Raw genomic sequence first — 15,931 nt, 5'->3', positions numbered from 1 at the left:
AAAGCCAGCAGAGGGTGTCAGATCTTCTGGATGTAAGAATGGTTATGAGGTGATGGAAATCAAAATCAGGTTCTCTGGAAGAGCAGTCAGTGTTCTTAACTGCTGAGCCATCTCTAGCTAGCTCCAGTAATAACTTTTAAAGAGTCTATAAGCCTTTTAAGAACTCTTTCTTTCTTTTGCTTTTTCGAGACAGGGTTTCTCTGTGGCTTTGGGGCCTGCCCCTTGTAGACCAGGCTGGTCTTGAACTCACAGAGATCCGCCTGCCTCTGCCTCCCAAGGGCTGGGATTAAAGGCATGCACCATCACCACCCGGCCTCTTTCTTTCTTTTTTTAATATATGATATATTTAATTTTATGGATATTGGTGTGAGGTTTCAGATCCCCTGGAACTGGAGTTGCAGACAGTTGTGAGCTACCATGTGGGTGCTAGGAATTGAACCCGGGTCCTCTGGAAGAGCAGTCAGTGCTCTTAACCACTGAGCCATCGCTCCAGCCCCAAGAACTCTTTCTAAGCAACAAGATGACTTTTAAATATTAACCTCATTTTCCCCATTGTATATTGTAGGGAATGATGGAAGTCCCGAGTAAATGTGTATTGTTGACATCGGCATGGCCATGTCAAGTACAACTTCAGCTATGGAAACGGCAAGGCCTTCCGTTAGCACCTCTCCCCCCCCCAATAGTGTGAGCAGAAAGTATCTGATCTACTTGATCTCAGCTTTACTGTATGTGTGTCTGTCATTCTTCACTGCCTGTTGCCCCCCTTGGGTCAATCCCAAAACTATGGAGGTCATGGTAGTAGATAATGCATATTAATGAGTCAAAGAAATCAGAAACCAGAAAGAGGAAGGATGGTGCAAAGACAGAAAGCCTGCCAAGGAAGCAAGTGTGTGTAGATTCTGGGCATCTGTTCAGTGGTAGGATATAGCATATGCCTAGAAGGCATGAAGTCTTGGGTTCAATCACAATAACACAAAACAAAACCAAATAAAACATAATGTCTTCTAACAAAAGAAGTACACCAAGTTTGCTGGTGGTTGGAGAGGAGTTCCTGAGTCAATTAAAGGTAAAAGGTTCAAAAGTTTTCCTGGAGATGACACAGACATTACATTTTGAAATCTGAAGTAGCATTAAATCAAAGACATACCCAAGGAATATTCTTTTAGAACAAGTGGGGCAAGTCTACAATGCCAGCACTCCAGAGGCCCACACAGGAATAAGCTTGAGGTCTGGCTGGGCTACATAGCAAAAAGCCCATCTTAAAGTAGAAAGAAGTAAAGGAAATTTTAATTCAAGTAACAGGAGCCCAAATTCATATAGAACTCAGGAGTAGTCAAGTGTTGCCCCATTTGGGATTTATAATTCTTAAAATATGAAACGTGTTAGCTTAGCTTACTTACTGTGCTAAGAACATAACACAGAACTTTTTTTCCAGCATAATAATCATTAATTCTAAACAAAAAGGGACATGTTTTAGGTCAGTGATTCAGAAAGACTGCATGAGTCGGATAGTGGTGGTGCACGCGCAACTTCAGTCACAGTACTCGGAGGCAGAGGCAGGCAGATCTGTGTGTTCATGGCCAGCCTGGTCTATAGAACACGTTCTAGGACAGCAGGGCTATTACACAGAGAAACCCTGTCTCGAAAAACCAAAAAGAAAAGAAGGAAAAAAAATTGTATGAGAAACAGCAGAAGAAAAAAAAATCAGCCAAGTTTGAAACCAATATATTTTAACAAAGCATCTTCATACATGTCATTATATTTTGTTGGTTTTGGTTCCAAATAGCAGAATCTTGAACTAAGGAAATGCCTATAAGGAAGGAGAAAAATAAATAAATAAATGGCAGTGGATCTGAACCATTTATTTAAGTATCTAAGAGAAAAGAAAATCAACAGGATAGCATGGTCAAAGAGTGAACAACACTTGGGAGGCTTTAAAGATTGGGTAAAGACTTTGGTATTATCAACAAGATATGCACAACTCAAAGAGTAACCAAGGTTTGTAATATAAGCCAGATTAGTTTCATATCTGTAGGAAAGCAAAGAGCAGATGCCAAAGAGGAACTGCAGAGCAGATACCACATCTGATTGACAGACTTGTGTCTGAGAATACTGATAAAGAGAAGCTAGGTGAGGGAAGGCATAGTGCTAGGCAATATAAATCTAGGGTGACGTTGGGAGGCTCTACCCAGCTCCACTCTTCCCATTCCAGACCCTGCCCCTGAGAAAGCTCCTGTCTTCCTGACAGTCATCCAGGAGTGCTCTGCTTTGTCCTGTTTATTAAATCTGGATTTATTAATTTGGTTTGATTTGGCTACTACAATGGAAGAGGAACCCAATAATTAGGGATCTAATATTTATCAGGTATATCAATATTTAGGAAGGGGCAGGAGAAAAGATGCTTACATGGAGATCTGGGGAATGGAGAATATTAAACCATATAACAAGAGGAAGTTCATGATGCCTTAATTTTTATTTTGTTGTATAAAGTTAAAAAAGAAAAAAAAAAGATGAGCAAGGAGGATTTCTGTGAGTTCAAGGCCAGCCTGTTCTACAAGTTCCAGGATAGTCAGGGCAACACAGAGAAACCCTGTCTTGAAAAACAAAACAAAAAACAACAACAAAACAAAACAAAGAAAGAAAAAGATAGATAATCTTAGGTTTTTAAAAACCAATTTTCGGGGGCTGGAGAGATGGCTCAGTGGTTAAGAGCATTGCCTGCTCCTCCAAAGGTCCTGAGTTCAATTCCCAGCAACCACATGGTGGCTCACAACCATCTATAGTGAGATCTGGTGCCCTCTTCTAGCATACAAACATACATGGAAGGAATGTTGTATACATAATAAATGAATAAATCTTTAAAAAAAACCCCAATTTTCATTTCCTAGCAGTGTTTGAAAAGCCATCCACCACTGGCTAACCAATTCTAAAGGATATTAAAAAATAACTATAGTACTGCTAGTACTACTCTTTGTGGGTCTGTTCAAAACATAAGCATCTTTTTGCTAGCATGGATGCACAAACATGCCCATGCACACATACCTTCCCTTGGTTTACAGTAATTGGCCTGTTAAACTACTCTTCCTAAACAATAAGCATCAAACAACTCTAAAACCCCACCTCTGCCTCCACAAACACTTCTCAAATTGACAACAGAAAAGAAAATGGAACCATTCTGAAGCTTCAGGGCATATATTTACCTCATGGCTTCCTATACTCAGGTAAACTACACTAAACACAAATTCAACAACAAATCTGGTTTTAAAAATAGGTAAGGGGGAGCCGGGTGTTGGAGCGGGGTGGTGGTGGCGCATGCTTTTAATCCCAGCACTTGGAAGGCAGACTTGGTCTGTGACTTAGAGACCAGCCTGCTTTACATAGTGATTTCCAGGATAGAAGAGGGAGTTACACAGAGAAATGCTGTCTCAAAAAAAAAAAACAAAAAAAAAAACAAAAAAAACACACAAACAAACAAACAGGTAAGAGGAAGATGGCTAGAGAGATGGCTTAGAGGTTAAGAGTACTTGTTGCTCTTACAGAAAACCCAGGTTTGATTCCTAGCACCACATGGCGGCTTACAACTGTGAGAACCAGTTCCAAGGGACCTAATAACCTCTTTTGACTCTTCTGGAAACAGGGATGTACACACAGGCAAAACACTTAAACACATTAAAAAAAACAAAAAACTTTTTACATGAATAAAAGACTGGAATAGATTTCTCTAAAGAAAACCACATGAAAAGACAAGCCAAGCATGGTGGTCTGCACATGCAACATCAACAGTCAAGAGGCTAAGTAGGAGGATCTCAAGTACAGGACCAGTTTGCTGTCTTAAAACTCCCTATATGAAGGAAATGTAAAAACCAAGAGACACCATTTCCTATCAATCAGGATAGCAACTATTAAAGAATAGTAGGCTATCTCATAATGCCTAAAACAAACAAATTTCCCAGAAAATAGCTTTTTAAGAAGATGTGCTTAGGTGGGTGTGGTGGCCCAAGGGACCTCTGAGCTCTAGGCCAGCCTTGAGGTCTAAGAATGCAGAACAGCCAAGAGCACATAGAGACCCTTTCTAGAAAAACAACAAAGAAATCACTGAAAGCAAAGCTTTAAAACAGATCAGTACACCTATCAGCATCACCTACCTTTTGGTCACCCCCCAGGACAATACCAATCCAGAAGCAGCCAAAGTGTCCTTAGAAAAGTGCTCTGCAGAGAAACAACTTGCTGCCAATCCCCCTGCACAGCTGCCAGGAGGAAGGCAGAAGACAATTGTATTCACTGGGGATCGTTAAGGCCGAAAGGCAACTCCACCACACCCTCAACAGCATCATCAGGCCCGGTAAGAACAGGCACAAGCAAGCCTTTCTTACATTGTCCAGAAAGGGGAATCATCTAAATTAAGTCTAGGGATTGAGCATCTTACTCTGGTAGAATACTCTGGTTTCTTTTCACATCGTATAAATCTTTTGCCTTTTACTAACTCTGGTAGAGTGAATGTTAGAAGATGTAGAGAAACTGGAACCTTCACACATAGCTGGTAGAATGTAAAGTGGGTCAATAACTGGCAATTAGTTTTTTTTCTTCAAAAAGATCAAGAAAGGCAAACAAGCTAGCTCAGTAGGTAAGAGGACTTGCCAAGTCTGAAGATCTGAGTTCAATCCTTGGGAGCTACATGTGGAAAGAGAACCAACTCCTCCAAGTTGTCTTCTAAAAACCATAAATACACAACTTTAAGTTATTTTACTTTAGTTTCTTATTAAATGTATGCACTTACACACCATGCCAGAATTGGGAGGGAATCCACAAAACATTTATTCTAGTTGGAATCCTGTCAATAAATGTTTTGTTTTTTTTTTCTGTTAATAGAATTGGCATATAACCCAGCAATTTCATTTCTAGATATACATTCCGCCCCACAAAAGCAAAGTTCACTCAAATTCACAGAAACATTAATAGCAATAGGGAAAAGGTAGCAGTTACCCAAGGGTTCAATGACAAATGAATGTTTAGGCAAAATGTTACATATTACATACAACAGAATATTATTTGGATTCAAAAAGAAAATTCTAGGGAGGCTGTACAGCTCAGTGGTATGGCACTTGTCTAGCATACGTGAGGCCCAAGATCCTACCCCAAGCACTGAAAATTCTTTAAAAAACTGAAACACCGGAGCTGGAGAGATAGCTCAGAGGTTAGGAGCACTGCCTGCTCTTTCAAAGGTCCTGAGGAGTTCAATTCCCAGCAACCACATGGTGGCTCACAACCATCTGTAATGAGATCTGGTGCCCTCTTCTGGCACGCAGGCATACATGCTGGCAGAACACTGTGTATATAATAAATAAATCTTAAAAAAAACAAAAAAACTGAAACACCTAATTTGAAAACAACCCATATAGCAGGATGAACTCAAGCTAGATCTTAGTACTAGTATGACTGTGTCATAATGCTTCATACTCACCACTAACCACTTTCTGAACTGGGCTTCCCTAACACTAAAAAGTACAAGGCCTTCTTTCTATCTGTACCTCCACTATTGCAACACTGTAACAAGTCTGATATTTATTAAGTATCACATCATTCTAGTAAAATATAGTGATCATTCTAGTAAAATATAGGGAGTGCTTATCTTGTGTCAAGCAATTTTTTAAGACTCAGAGGATACAGTCATGGGATCAAAAGGCCCTCAGGGAATTCAATGTGGTCCACGAGAGGGGAAAAAACAAAACCATTCCATTTCAGACAGTAAAAACATTATGAAATTAAAGCAAGCAGGGTAAGAGGTTAAGCTCCTGCGGACAGACGTCAGAGGACTCACTGAGGTAAATGCCCTTAACACACCAAGTTTCCAAACTGTTTCAAGAATGTCTGTTGTAGCCAGGCGGTGGTGGCGCACGCCTTTAATCCCAGCACCCAAGAGGCAGAGGGCAGGCGGATCTCTGTGAGTTCGAGGAACCCAAAAGCTATGGAGAAACCCTGTCTCGAAAAATAAAAAAAAAAAAAGAATGCCTGTTGTACTGTAAAGTTCATGTGATATATGTCTAGAAGATGCATCTACAACTAACAAACATTCCACAATACATAAAAGTGACTTTTATATAGGTAAGTATAAAAAATAAAGTTAGAATGAAACAAAACTGAAAACAAAACAAATTTCTATTTCCTCTGGGAGAATAATTTGTGTCTGTTAATACCTTGTAAGCAATGCACCACTCTACATTTGCTGAGATACACACGAAGACCCTCTTCTTTCAGAGCTTGGCCTCATACCTTTCAAATACTACTTAGTTTCTCACTGCCTTAAATTTGGTGGCTTTCCAGTTAGTCAGACTGGAATCATGCATTGTATTGCAGCAGTAAATGATTTTAACCACTCACTTTTTTTTGTTTTGTTTTTCGAGACAGGATTTCTCTGTAGCTTTGGAGCCTGTCCTGGAACTCCCTTTGTAGACCAGGCTAGCCTCGAACTCACAGAGATCCGCCTGCCTCTGCCTCCCTAGTGCTGGGATTAAAGATGTGTGCCGCCACCGCCCGGCTGGAACTAGCTCTTGTAGACCAGGCTGGCCTCAAACTCAGAGATCCGGCTCTTGTAGACCAGGCTGGTCTCGAACTCACAGAGATCCTCCTGCCTCTGCTCCTGAGTGCTGGAATTAAAGACCTGCGCCACCACTGCCCGGTTCTGTGTTCTTTCTTAAACACTATACATTAGGATGAAGAATGAATACTTATCTTTAATCTCTTAGGTTTTTGAAAGCAAACACTCATTATTCAGGCTTGATGTGCAAGTCTAAAGAGGACCTACAACTTGAATGAGGAGGATAAACAAAAATGGTAGAAAGTCTAACTTGGTGCCTGGGCACCAAAATGTGATGGTTTAATAAGAAATCTTAACAGAATTGTAAAATAACAGCAGTTGGCTATATTCATATTCTAGTTCTGTCACCACTAACATGAATCTCATCAAAGATGTCACTTAGCTCTCTGGGCTCTAGATTTCCACACCTTAAAACTTAGAAGTAAAAAACCGAGTTAATGGGGAAAAAGTGTAGCACGTGAGAGGCTCCTATGCACTGAAGATTGGCTACACAGTGAGTTCTAGACCAAAGTGGTCTAAAGAGTGAGACTGTCCCACATTCAACAAATAAAAACCAAAGTAACCATTTATTGAAGCACTATGGAGCACCATGCTCAACACACATCTATAGACATGTTTACCATTTCTCCAGAAATTAATCTCTCCGTTGGCAAATTGATACTGTCAGCTCTCTTAACTCAGATTCACATTAAGGTGTCACATAACTCACAAGAAACCAAGATTACCGAGTCTTCTAGTGGGGAAAGTTTCATAAGAGAGCCACAATGACAGCTGGTTAGTATCTACTCTACCTAAAAATTTGTTTTGAGAACATCTTACACACTGTATAGCCAATTAGTTCTTTAATGGCTTAATGAGAAATTAGAATAGTAAACAACTATTTTGTTACCTTCTTTAATGTAATGAAAAGCTGTACAAAACCCAAGAATTTCATTACATTCCAAACCTAGATTTATGTGAGTGCTGGGTGAATTATTTTAGAAGCACTCTGTTCCTGTCAGTTTTAATGAAACTAAGGACAACCGGTAACTATGAAATAGACAGAAGATAAATAAGTGTATTCTTCCACAAATCAAACTAAACAACCTAAAATGACAGTGAATGGAATTGTATTACAATGGAAGCCAAAATTTAGCACCCCTCTGCTCAGACAGCCCCATTAGTGCAGTGTGAAAATGTAATCCTCAAAATAGTCTACAAGGCCTTGGTCACTGTTCTCCTCTTCTTTGCTGCCTATCTCCCATAACTCCCTCATTTGCTAAATACTACAAACACACTGTTTCTCTAACGTGCCTGCCCAGCTTTGCCCTCAAGGCCTTTGTGATTGCTGCTCCCTGGCTCAGAACATTGCTTTCTCCAGATAGGTCCAGGGATGGACTCACCATCTTCTACACTGCTGAGACAGCATTTGTATAACTACCCACTCTCCTGCAAACTGCAGTTTCTCTGAAGTTTCCTCTTCTTCGGCAGGTACAGGTTATTATTCTGTACACCGTAAAATAATCTTGTCTCTTATTCTGCACTGGAAAGTTTCTGCTGAAATGTTTCAGTGAGTAAAGACGCTTGACACCAAGCCTGACCTGTGGTCCATCCTCAGGACACACGTGGTGAAAAAGGACAAACCCGACTCCCTCCAGGTTGCTTTCTGACCTCTACGGGAGGGTATGGTACACACACATAAATGAGTATGTGTAAGCCAGGTGGTGGTGGCAGCACATGCCTTTGAGCCCAGCACTTGAGAGGCAGAGGCAGGAGGATCTCTGTGAGTTCGAGTCCAGCCTGGTCTACAGAGCGAGTTCTAGGGCAGACTCCAAAACTACACAGAAAACAAAAACAAACAAACAAATAAGAGCAAAAAATGTACTGAAAGAAAGGCTCATGAGGGCAGGGGTCGCAGACTTATTAATACTTAAGCAATGCAAGACAGACCAAGCACAGAGGCAATGATTAAACTTATTTGGAATGCATCATATTAGGCCGTGTAATTCTCCTTCTAGGTAAAGGAAAATAGTATTTTCATCGCTGGAAGAATTAACTTCTGTATCAAACATTTACTGCTCACTTCCTACCTGCCAGAACAGACTGGGCTCTACAAAGTTTAAGCAAATGAAAACACAGCCCCCTCCAGCCAGGTGTAATAGATAATAGAGAAATACCATTTGCAAAAAAATAAAAATACGCAGGGAAGCCACAGGAAACTGAACGACAGCCTAAAGAAGTAGGGGCAAAGAGAGAAACGCTGAAATGACAGAAAAGCCTACATATGCCCCCACACTCTGACTAGTATAATTTTTCTTTACGTTTCTGGTACGTGCATACATTTACTCACATCAGGTAGGCTCAAGTAGGCCGCACAAAGTTTCTAACTATGTATCCTGATGCTAATCATGACCTACCCAAGGTTTCTCCAAGATCTCCTATGTGAAGCCGTCTATGTCAACTCCCGCTACCGAGAACCCCGTTTGCGGGCCTGCAAGCTCAACCAGCTACCTAACAGGGATCAACATCCTCCCACTGGCTCTCACAGCCCAGCACCCTAAAAATCCCTTCCTGTAGCCCGGCAGGCGCCGCCTCCGGAAAGCCGCCAAGTGGGCCCGGTCCAGACGTGCGAGGAGCGGAGCCGTGCGAAGGCGAACGCAGCTCGGCAGGGCCTCCCTCGGGGATCCAGAGGCGCATCCGGCTTTCCCCGGACGCCCGAAGCCGCCCGGGTCCCGAGGCTCCGCAGATTCTTTGTTAAGCGAGGGCCGTGGTTCCTCCGCCCTCGCCAGGCCCCAGTTACCTCCCGTGCCCCCGGGGCGAGCGGCTCTGCGTCTGCAAAGCCCTTTACACAAACCTGCGGCTGCAGCCACGGATGCAGCTGCGACTACAGTCGGCGCCAAAGAACCACACGGCCCCCAGTACGCGCGGAACGGAGCCGCGTCCAGCAGAGCGCCTCCTCCGCCCCCTTCGCCGCCGCCGCCTCACGGCCCGTTGCTGACTAAAGGGGGAGGGGGACGCGCGTCTGACATGCGCGCTGAGGAGGGCGCGAGCCGAAGGGTGTGGCTTGGGGCTACGGCTCCCGAAAGGCGCCAATTACGCGCGCCCTTCAGATCCCGGAACACATCGTAGGCGCGTCACACTCACTGGACAGGAACCTGGTTCTGGATGGAGAATGTTTATGGCTCAGGTTAGAGCATGATGGCGCATGCCTCTCATCCCAGCAGCGATCTCTGTGAGTTCGAGCTACGCAGAGAAACCCTGTCTCTTACAAAAAAGAGAGCAGGTCTGGGATGAAGAGAGCAGAGCGGAAGTAACAAGGAACTACTCAAAAACCCAAGATAAAAGGATGTTGACCGAAAACCTCATTTACATAAGGCTGTCGACCCTCCCTTAGTTCCTGTCCCTTGCAAAGAACGATTTGGGCAACAGTTCCCTCCATGCCTATGACCACATGGTCCCATAGAGTATGGCCACCTTTAGCTTCCGGAGCACCGGGACCAAAGTGACGTCAACCTGACAGGACTGGAGGAACCCAGCCTCCGCTAGAGCCCTTCTAGGCCCAGGAGCGGCGAGGGTTACGTAATTTTCCCGGCAGCCCAACCTCGCCTTGAGCCCCCGCCCCCACTCCGTGCGCAGGCGCAGACCAGCCGTACGCATTCTACGTAACGGACGGCTGAAGCTACGTGAAGTGTACGGTGCAGTGACTGAGCTACCTGTTCTGGGCTGTGACCCAGTGACAATCGCGGCCCGCAGAAATCTTTCCGACCCGAAGGCGGAGGCCAGACGCAAGCAGGCTGGGTGGAGGTGGTAGCCTCAGAAGCCCCTGGCCGGGTTGCAGCCTCGGGTGCAGGTAGGTAGCGAACCGTGACATGCCAGTCTCTGTGGCCGAGCCAGGCCGAGCGGTGACTAAGTTTTGCGTTGCATGGCCTCATTGCCTGGGACTGTTTCTCACCTAACCAACCTTTTTATGTCCGGCTGGTGGTGACATGCATCAATCCCCGCAATTTACTTCCCTCGAACTAAAAAGATCAAGCCTCTGTACGTTCTTTTCTGGTCCGTTGTTGTTATTGGAGTTTAGGAGGGTTTGGGGGGTCATATTAGTGGCTTTGAGCAAATTCCCAACCAGCAAGACAAAATCTGAGAAGATTTCTGGTGTGCAGCCGGGAAGAATGGAGCGTAGACACTAGTGTTCTCCATGAGTGGTGGAGGCAGGACCAGGCACGAGAGGTTTGACAGAAGCAACCGCTTCTAGAGTCCGACCTTAGCTGAAGGTTTCTAGCAAACAGCTTGTTTGTCGCCAACACTCTGGAAGGAGACGGGAATGTCTTACCGCGTTTCTAGAAGTTCCATTGTTCTGACTATTGCCATGAGGACCCCAGAGGACTAGCAGTGATTGCTTCACTTACTCGTTTTTCAGTCTGGAGTCAAGTGGTTGCGTGAGAGACTTACTGAGTGAGCTGGCTGAAGACAGTCAAGGCAGGCCTGTTAATGCTTGTGCCTGGCCTGCATTCTTGTGGTTTCCGTTTCAGAAGTCCTCGAGGCTGGGTGACCTGGCAGAGAGTTGTGCATTTGAGAAATGGGCTGACAGGTGCAGCATGTGCCTTGGATCATTTTAACTTAAATAACCTTGAGAGGGCCTGGTTGCATGAATTGCATTAGAAATGCTTGTGTGTTGCGAACTTTCCGAGTATAGACTCAGCTTGAAATGGTCAGACGTTTCCGGTGTCTGTTAATCAAGCTGACAATGGTAAATAGTTACTTCTACTTGAAAAGGGGAACACTAAAGCAGAAGCCTTTTGTTTTTTGAAACACTGTTTCACTCCTGCAGGCTGGCTTAAAACTTACTATGTAGGGTAGGCCTTTAGCTGAGGATGCCTGATGCTGGGTCTATAAGATTAAATCACTACACCCTGCTGCTTTTTTTTTTTTAAACATAGGATCTCACTACTTAGTCTTAGTTGGCCTTGAATTTGGGCATCTGCCTGCCCCTTACTCCTGTGTACTGGGATTAAAGGCATGCACCCCACCCTACCACCCCTTAGAGTTCTTGAGACAGGGTCTCATGAACCCTGGAGACACCAGGAGCTCACTGAATAGAAGAGGATACCCTTGAACTTTGAGCCTCCTGCCTCAGACTCCCCACTGCTTTGACTATAGGAGTGTGCCTCCACACCCAGCTTTATATGGTGCTCGAGTCCCGGGTACTCCACCAACTGAGTTACAAACCTAGGCTCCCTGGTAGTGTTTTAAAAATGACATCCATTCATTCATTTGGGTCAGAAAAGGAGGGAGGTATACCTCTGTGTGAACGTAGAGGTCAGAAGACAAATTATGTGGAGGCAGACCAAGGGGAAAACTCAGTCTTTCGGCTTGTTGGCAAGTGCCTTTATCCACTGAGCCACCTCATCAGCCCAGCCCTTTCATAACGGTACACCTATAGTTTAAACATCAGAAGTAACGCTCTCACAATACCCATCAGTGCCCTGTCAGTAATATGCTCACACATAGCCATCCTTTGGGCTGAGGACTGCCGTTTAGATGAGGGGGCAGAATTGAAAACGTAAATGATTTTATTGGTTGATTTTTTTTTATTGTCTTCTGAGATTTAATGCAAAATTACTACTCTTTGGATGAGTCCTTTCTGTCACATTGCATTGTTGCGTTGATTGATGTCTCCATTGCGTCCTTTTTCTGTATTTAAGTATTCACACTTATGATGATGATAATAGTGGTGTTTGTCCTGGAGAGCATGTCTGCAGGGCAAACACGCACAATGGATCTGTAGGTAAATTCAGTGCTGATGACAAAACCAGCAACCTTATGTGTGTCAGAATGACTGCAAGCACTGTGCAGCCAAGGTTCATCTCAGTCCTGGTGTGTTTTATTCGTGGATTATTTCATAACCATTTATGTATAATGGTTGTATCTTATTGCTCCTCTGAACTCTTTAGTTCTTTTAGAAAGGACTTAATAGTCTCTCAAAAATACTTTTTTTTTGAGGGGAAAAAAGCTTATGGACTATATAACATAAATAGAGGATTTTAGAAAACAAATCTAAAGAGATTAATAACTTGTACGTGTTTTTGCAGATAGCTGTTGACAGAATCTTGATAGACCACATGCCTCTTGACCTCACCTCATTGGTTTTTGTTTTTGTTTGTTTGTTTGTTTGTTTTAAACATAGTACTCTGATTCCAAGAATATTGAGGAAGATAAACTCAGGAGATATTTGTGAACTTAGTGTTTGGTTGGTCTTCTGGGTTTTATTATTATTTATTTATATTGGGGGCATTCTTTAAAACAGGGTTTCTCTATATAACAGTCCAGGCTGTCCTCAATTTGTAGACCAGGCTGGCCTTGAACTCACAGAGATCCGCGTGCCTCTGCCTCTAGAGTACTAGAATTAAAGGCATATACCACCACCGCTCTGTGATTATTTTGTTATTAATTAAGGGTCTGGCCTTGACCTCAGTATGTAGCCACGGCTGGCCATGGACTTCTGGTCCTCTTTCTACCTCCCAAGTACTGGGATTACAAGCATGTGTCACCACTCCTAGCTGGTTTGTTTACTAACGATTTACGAACTGTGTTGATCCTGTATATGGAATGATAGTTCACTTAGCACACACTCTCTGTCTCTACAGCTTATTTTTAAGACGCAATGAAAGCCTTCTATGCTTTCTGTGCTGTCCTTTTGGTGTTTGGGAGTGTCTCTGAAGCCAAGTTTGGTGAATTCGAGGATGAGGAAGACATAGTAGAGTATGATGATAATGATTTCGCTGAGTTTGAGGATGTCATGGAAGACTCTGTTACGGAATCTCCTCAGCGAGTGATAACCACTGAAGATGATGAAGATGAGACCACTGTAGAGTTGGAAGGGCAGGATGAAAACCAAGGAGATTTTGAAGATGCAGATACCCAGGTAGGGTTTTTGTTTACGATTTATTTATTTGGTTTATTTTGAGACAGGGTTTCTCTGTATAGCCCTGACTGTCCTGAAACTCAATTTGTAGACCAGTCTGGCCTCTAAACTCACAAAGATCCATCTGTCTCTGGCTCTCAAGTGCCGGGATTAAAAGGCATGCACCACCACTGCTGGGAGGATTAATTTCCTTTTACTGTTCTGTCTGAGTTTTCCTGCATATAAGTGTACTGTATGGCATGCCTGGTTCTCTTGACGGCCTGAAGAAGGAAGTGGATCCTTTGGGCCTAAGCAGCCACGTGTGTTCTGAAAACCAAATCCAGGTCCTCTGCAAGGGCAACAAGTGCTCTCAACTTATGAGCCATTTCTTTAACTCCACCAAATAGGGTACTTATTGATTTATTGGAAAATTCAGAGGGTGGGAAATTTTTTTAGTGCTTTTCTCAAACAAAAACCCAGATGTAGGGAAACTTTTACTCTCGGGAATCTTCATTTCTGTTCGGTTAGAGCTCTGCTAGTTTATTCTCTCTCTGATAGCCCTGAATGTCCTGATAGACCTGGCTTTGTAGACCAGGCTGGCCTCAAACCCACAGAGGCCTGTGTGCGCCACCACTACCCAGCTAAGCTCTTCTAAAGGTTTTGTGGTGTGTTCTTCCTGCTTTGATAAAGCATTCTGTTTTCTGTAGTTACTGCGGTAGATAAGAGCTGAACTGAGGATAGATAAGGTATGAATGAAAATTTAGAACTTGGGGTGTAAGGTGTAAAGTAAGCGGCATCATCCTTTTGGTGTTTTGGAGTCTCTCTCTCTCTGTAATTTTTCAAGGCAGGATTTCTCTGTAGTTTTTGAGCCTGTACTGGAACTCGCTCCATAGACCAGGCTGGCCTGGAACTCACAGAGATCTTCCTGCCTCTGCCTCCTGAGTGTTGGGATTAAAGGTGTGCGCCACCAACACTCATAGTTTTTTTTTTTATGTATAGTAAGAAGTAGTGAGAAAACAGGAACAAGGTTTATTCTATTTGAAAAAAAGAACTTTCCTGTCTGTTTTTTGTTTGTTTGTTTTGAAGCAATATCTCACTAGATAGCCCTGGCTGTCCTGGAATTTGCTATATAAACCAGCAGAGATCTATCTGCTTCCCAAGTGCTGGGATTAAATCCACTTGCCACTGAACCCAGCTCTCTTATCAAACTTCACATATGAAATGTATTATTAAATGTCATTACCACATATGTTAGTTTTCTGGAACTTAATTACACCTCAAAGTTTGATATCTTGCAAAAAGCATTTTACAGCTCTGTGATCTGTTTGTTGCTTACTAGTTATGTTTTCCTTTACAAATGTTACCCACAAAGTGAGACACAACTGCCAGCACCATTTGTAGACATGATTGTGTTTTGTTTTTATAGGAGGGAGATACTGAAAGTGAGCCATATGATGATGAAGAATTTGAGGGTTATGAAGACAAACCAGATACCTCTTCTAGCAAAAATAAAGACCCAATAACAATCGTTGATGTAAGTATATAAGATTTTAAATTCCAAACTGAGCAGTAAATCATCAATACCATAACTGTAGTCCCTGACTTATGGTGGTTGGAATAGTAGTGTAATCTAATTAAAGAGCTTAACATGAATTCTTTGAGCATCCATTGCAATGAAGCACTCCTATGTTGTAGTCTAGCCCTACTTTTACTTAATTCAAGTAACGTAAGTGGACGGCATTGGGCATACTCTGGAAAGTGACCCTGACCCAGAGTCGGGTGGTGGCGGCAGCACATGACTTTGGTCCCAGCATTCTAGAGGCACAGGCAGACAGATCTCTGAGTTCTCTGTTGTACAAATCAAGTTTCAGGACAGCTAGGGCTACAGAACCCTATCTGGAAAAAAACAAAACCAAAAAACACCAAAACATAATAAATAAAAAGCTGACCTAGAAGATCAAAATGGACATATTTTTTTTTAATATTTATTTATTTATTATGTATACCATATTCTGTCTATATGTATGCCTGCAGGCCAGAAGAGGGCACTAGACCTCATTACAGATGGTTGTGAGCCACCATGTGGTTGCTGGGAATTGAACTCAGGACCTTTGGAAGAGCAGGCAATGCTCTTAACCACTGAGCCATCTCTCCAGCCCTGGACATATTTTTTGAAGTGTAACTTCTTTGTTGTTTGTCTGCATGACTGTTAAGTGCATCTTGTGCATGTCTGTTGCCCTTAGAAGCCAGAGATAGCACCAGGTCCCCAAGCTATCATATGGGTGCTGGGAACTGAACCTGTGTCATCTGCAAGAGTGGCCAGTGCTCCTAACCATTGAATCTTCTCTCTAGCCTCTAATGCGTAACTATTTTCCAGTGACAGTAATTTAAAGTATCCACTTCTGTCTATGAGCTTTCTTGTTTTGGTTTGTTTTTTTCTTTTTTTTTTTTTTTTT

The 15,931-nt window shown here is 43.0% G+C and overlaps 2 protein-coding genes across 2 annotated transcripts in view; one reads left to right on the top strand and one right to left on the bottom strand.

Moving 5' to 3' along the window:
- Ddx42 (DEAD-box helicase 42) overlaps positions 1 to 9,595 on the bottom strand; it is a 39,432-nt gene extending 29,837 nt beyond the window's left edge. Inside the window, exon 1 of the mRNA XM_050164217.1 lies at positions 9,429 to 9,595. The gene's annotated coding sequence lies outside the window, so the exon portion shown is untranslated. The remainder of the gene's footprint in view (positions 1 to 9,428) is intronic.
- A 633-nt stretch (positions 9,596 to 10,228) lies between these two features.
- The window catches only part of Ccdc47 (coiled-coil domain containing 47), a 21,598-nt gene continuing 15,895 nt past the window's right edge, over positions 10,229 to 15,931 (top strand). Inside the window, exons 1-3 of the mRNA XM_050164278.1 lie at positions 10,229 to 10,424; positions 13,219 to 13,496; positions 14,902 to 15,013. Coding sequence (XP_050020235.1) covers positions 13,236 to 13,496; positions 14,902 to 15,013 — 373 coding nt within the window. The 5' untranslated portion in view covers positions 10,229 to 10,424; positions 13,219 to 13,235. The remainder of the gene's footprint in view (positions 10,425 to 13,218; positions 13,497 to 14,901; positions 15,014 to 15,931) is intronic.

The sequence above is a fragment of the Alexandromys fortis genome, unplaced genomic scaffold (assembly GCF_014885135.2).
Source record: "Alexandromys fortis isolate MF-2015 unplaced genomic scaffold, M_Fortis_MF-2015_v1.1 scaffold_156, whole genome shotgun sequence".
Lineage (NCBI taxonomy): Eukaryota > Metazoa > Chordata > Mammalia > Rodentia > Cricetidae > Alexandromys > Alexandromys fortis.
Note: the sequence above shows the minus strand (reverse complement) of the source record. Positions and strands in the feature narration are given on the sequence as shown.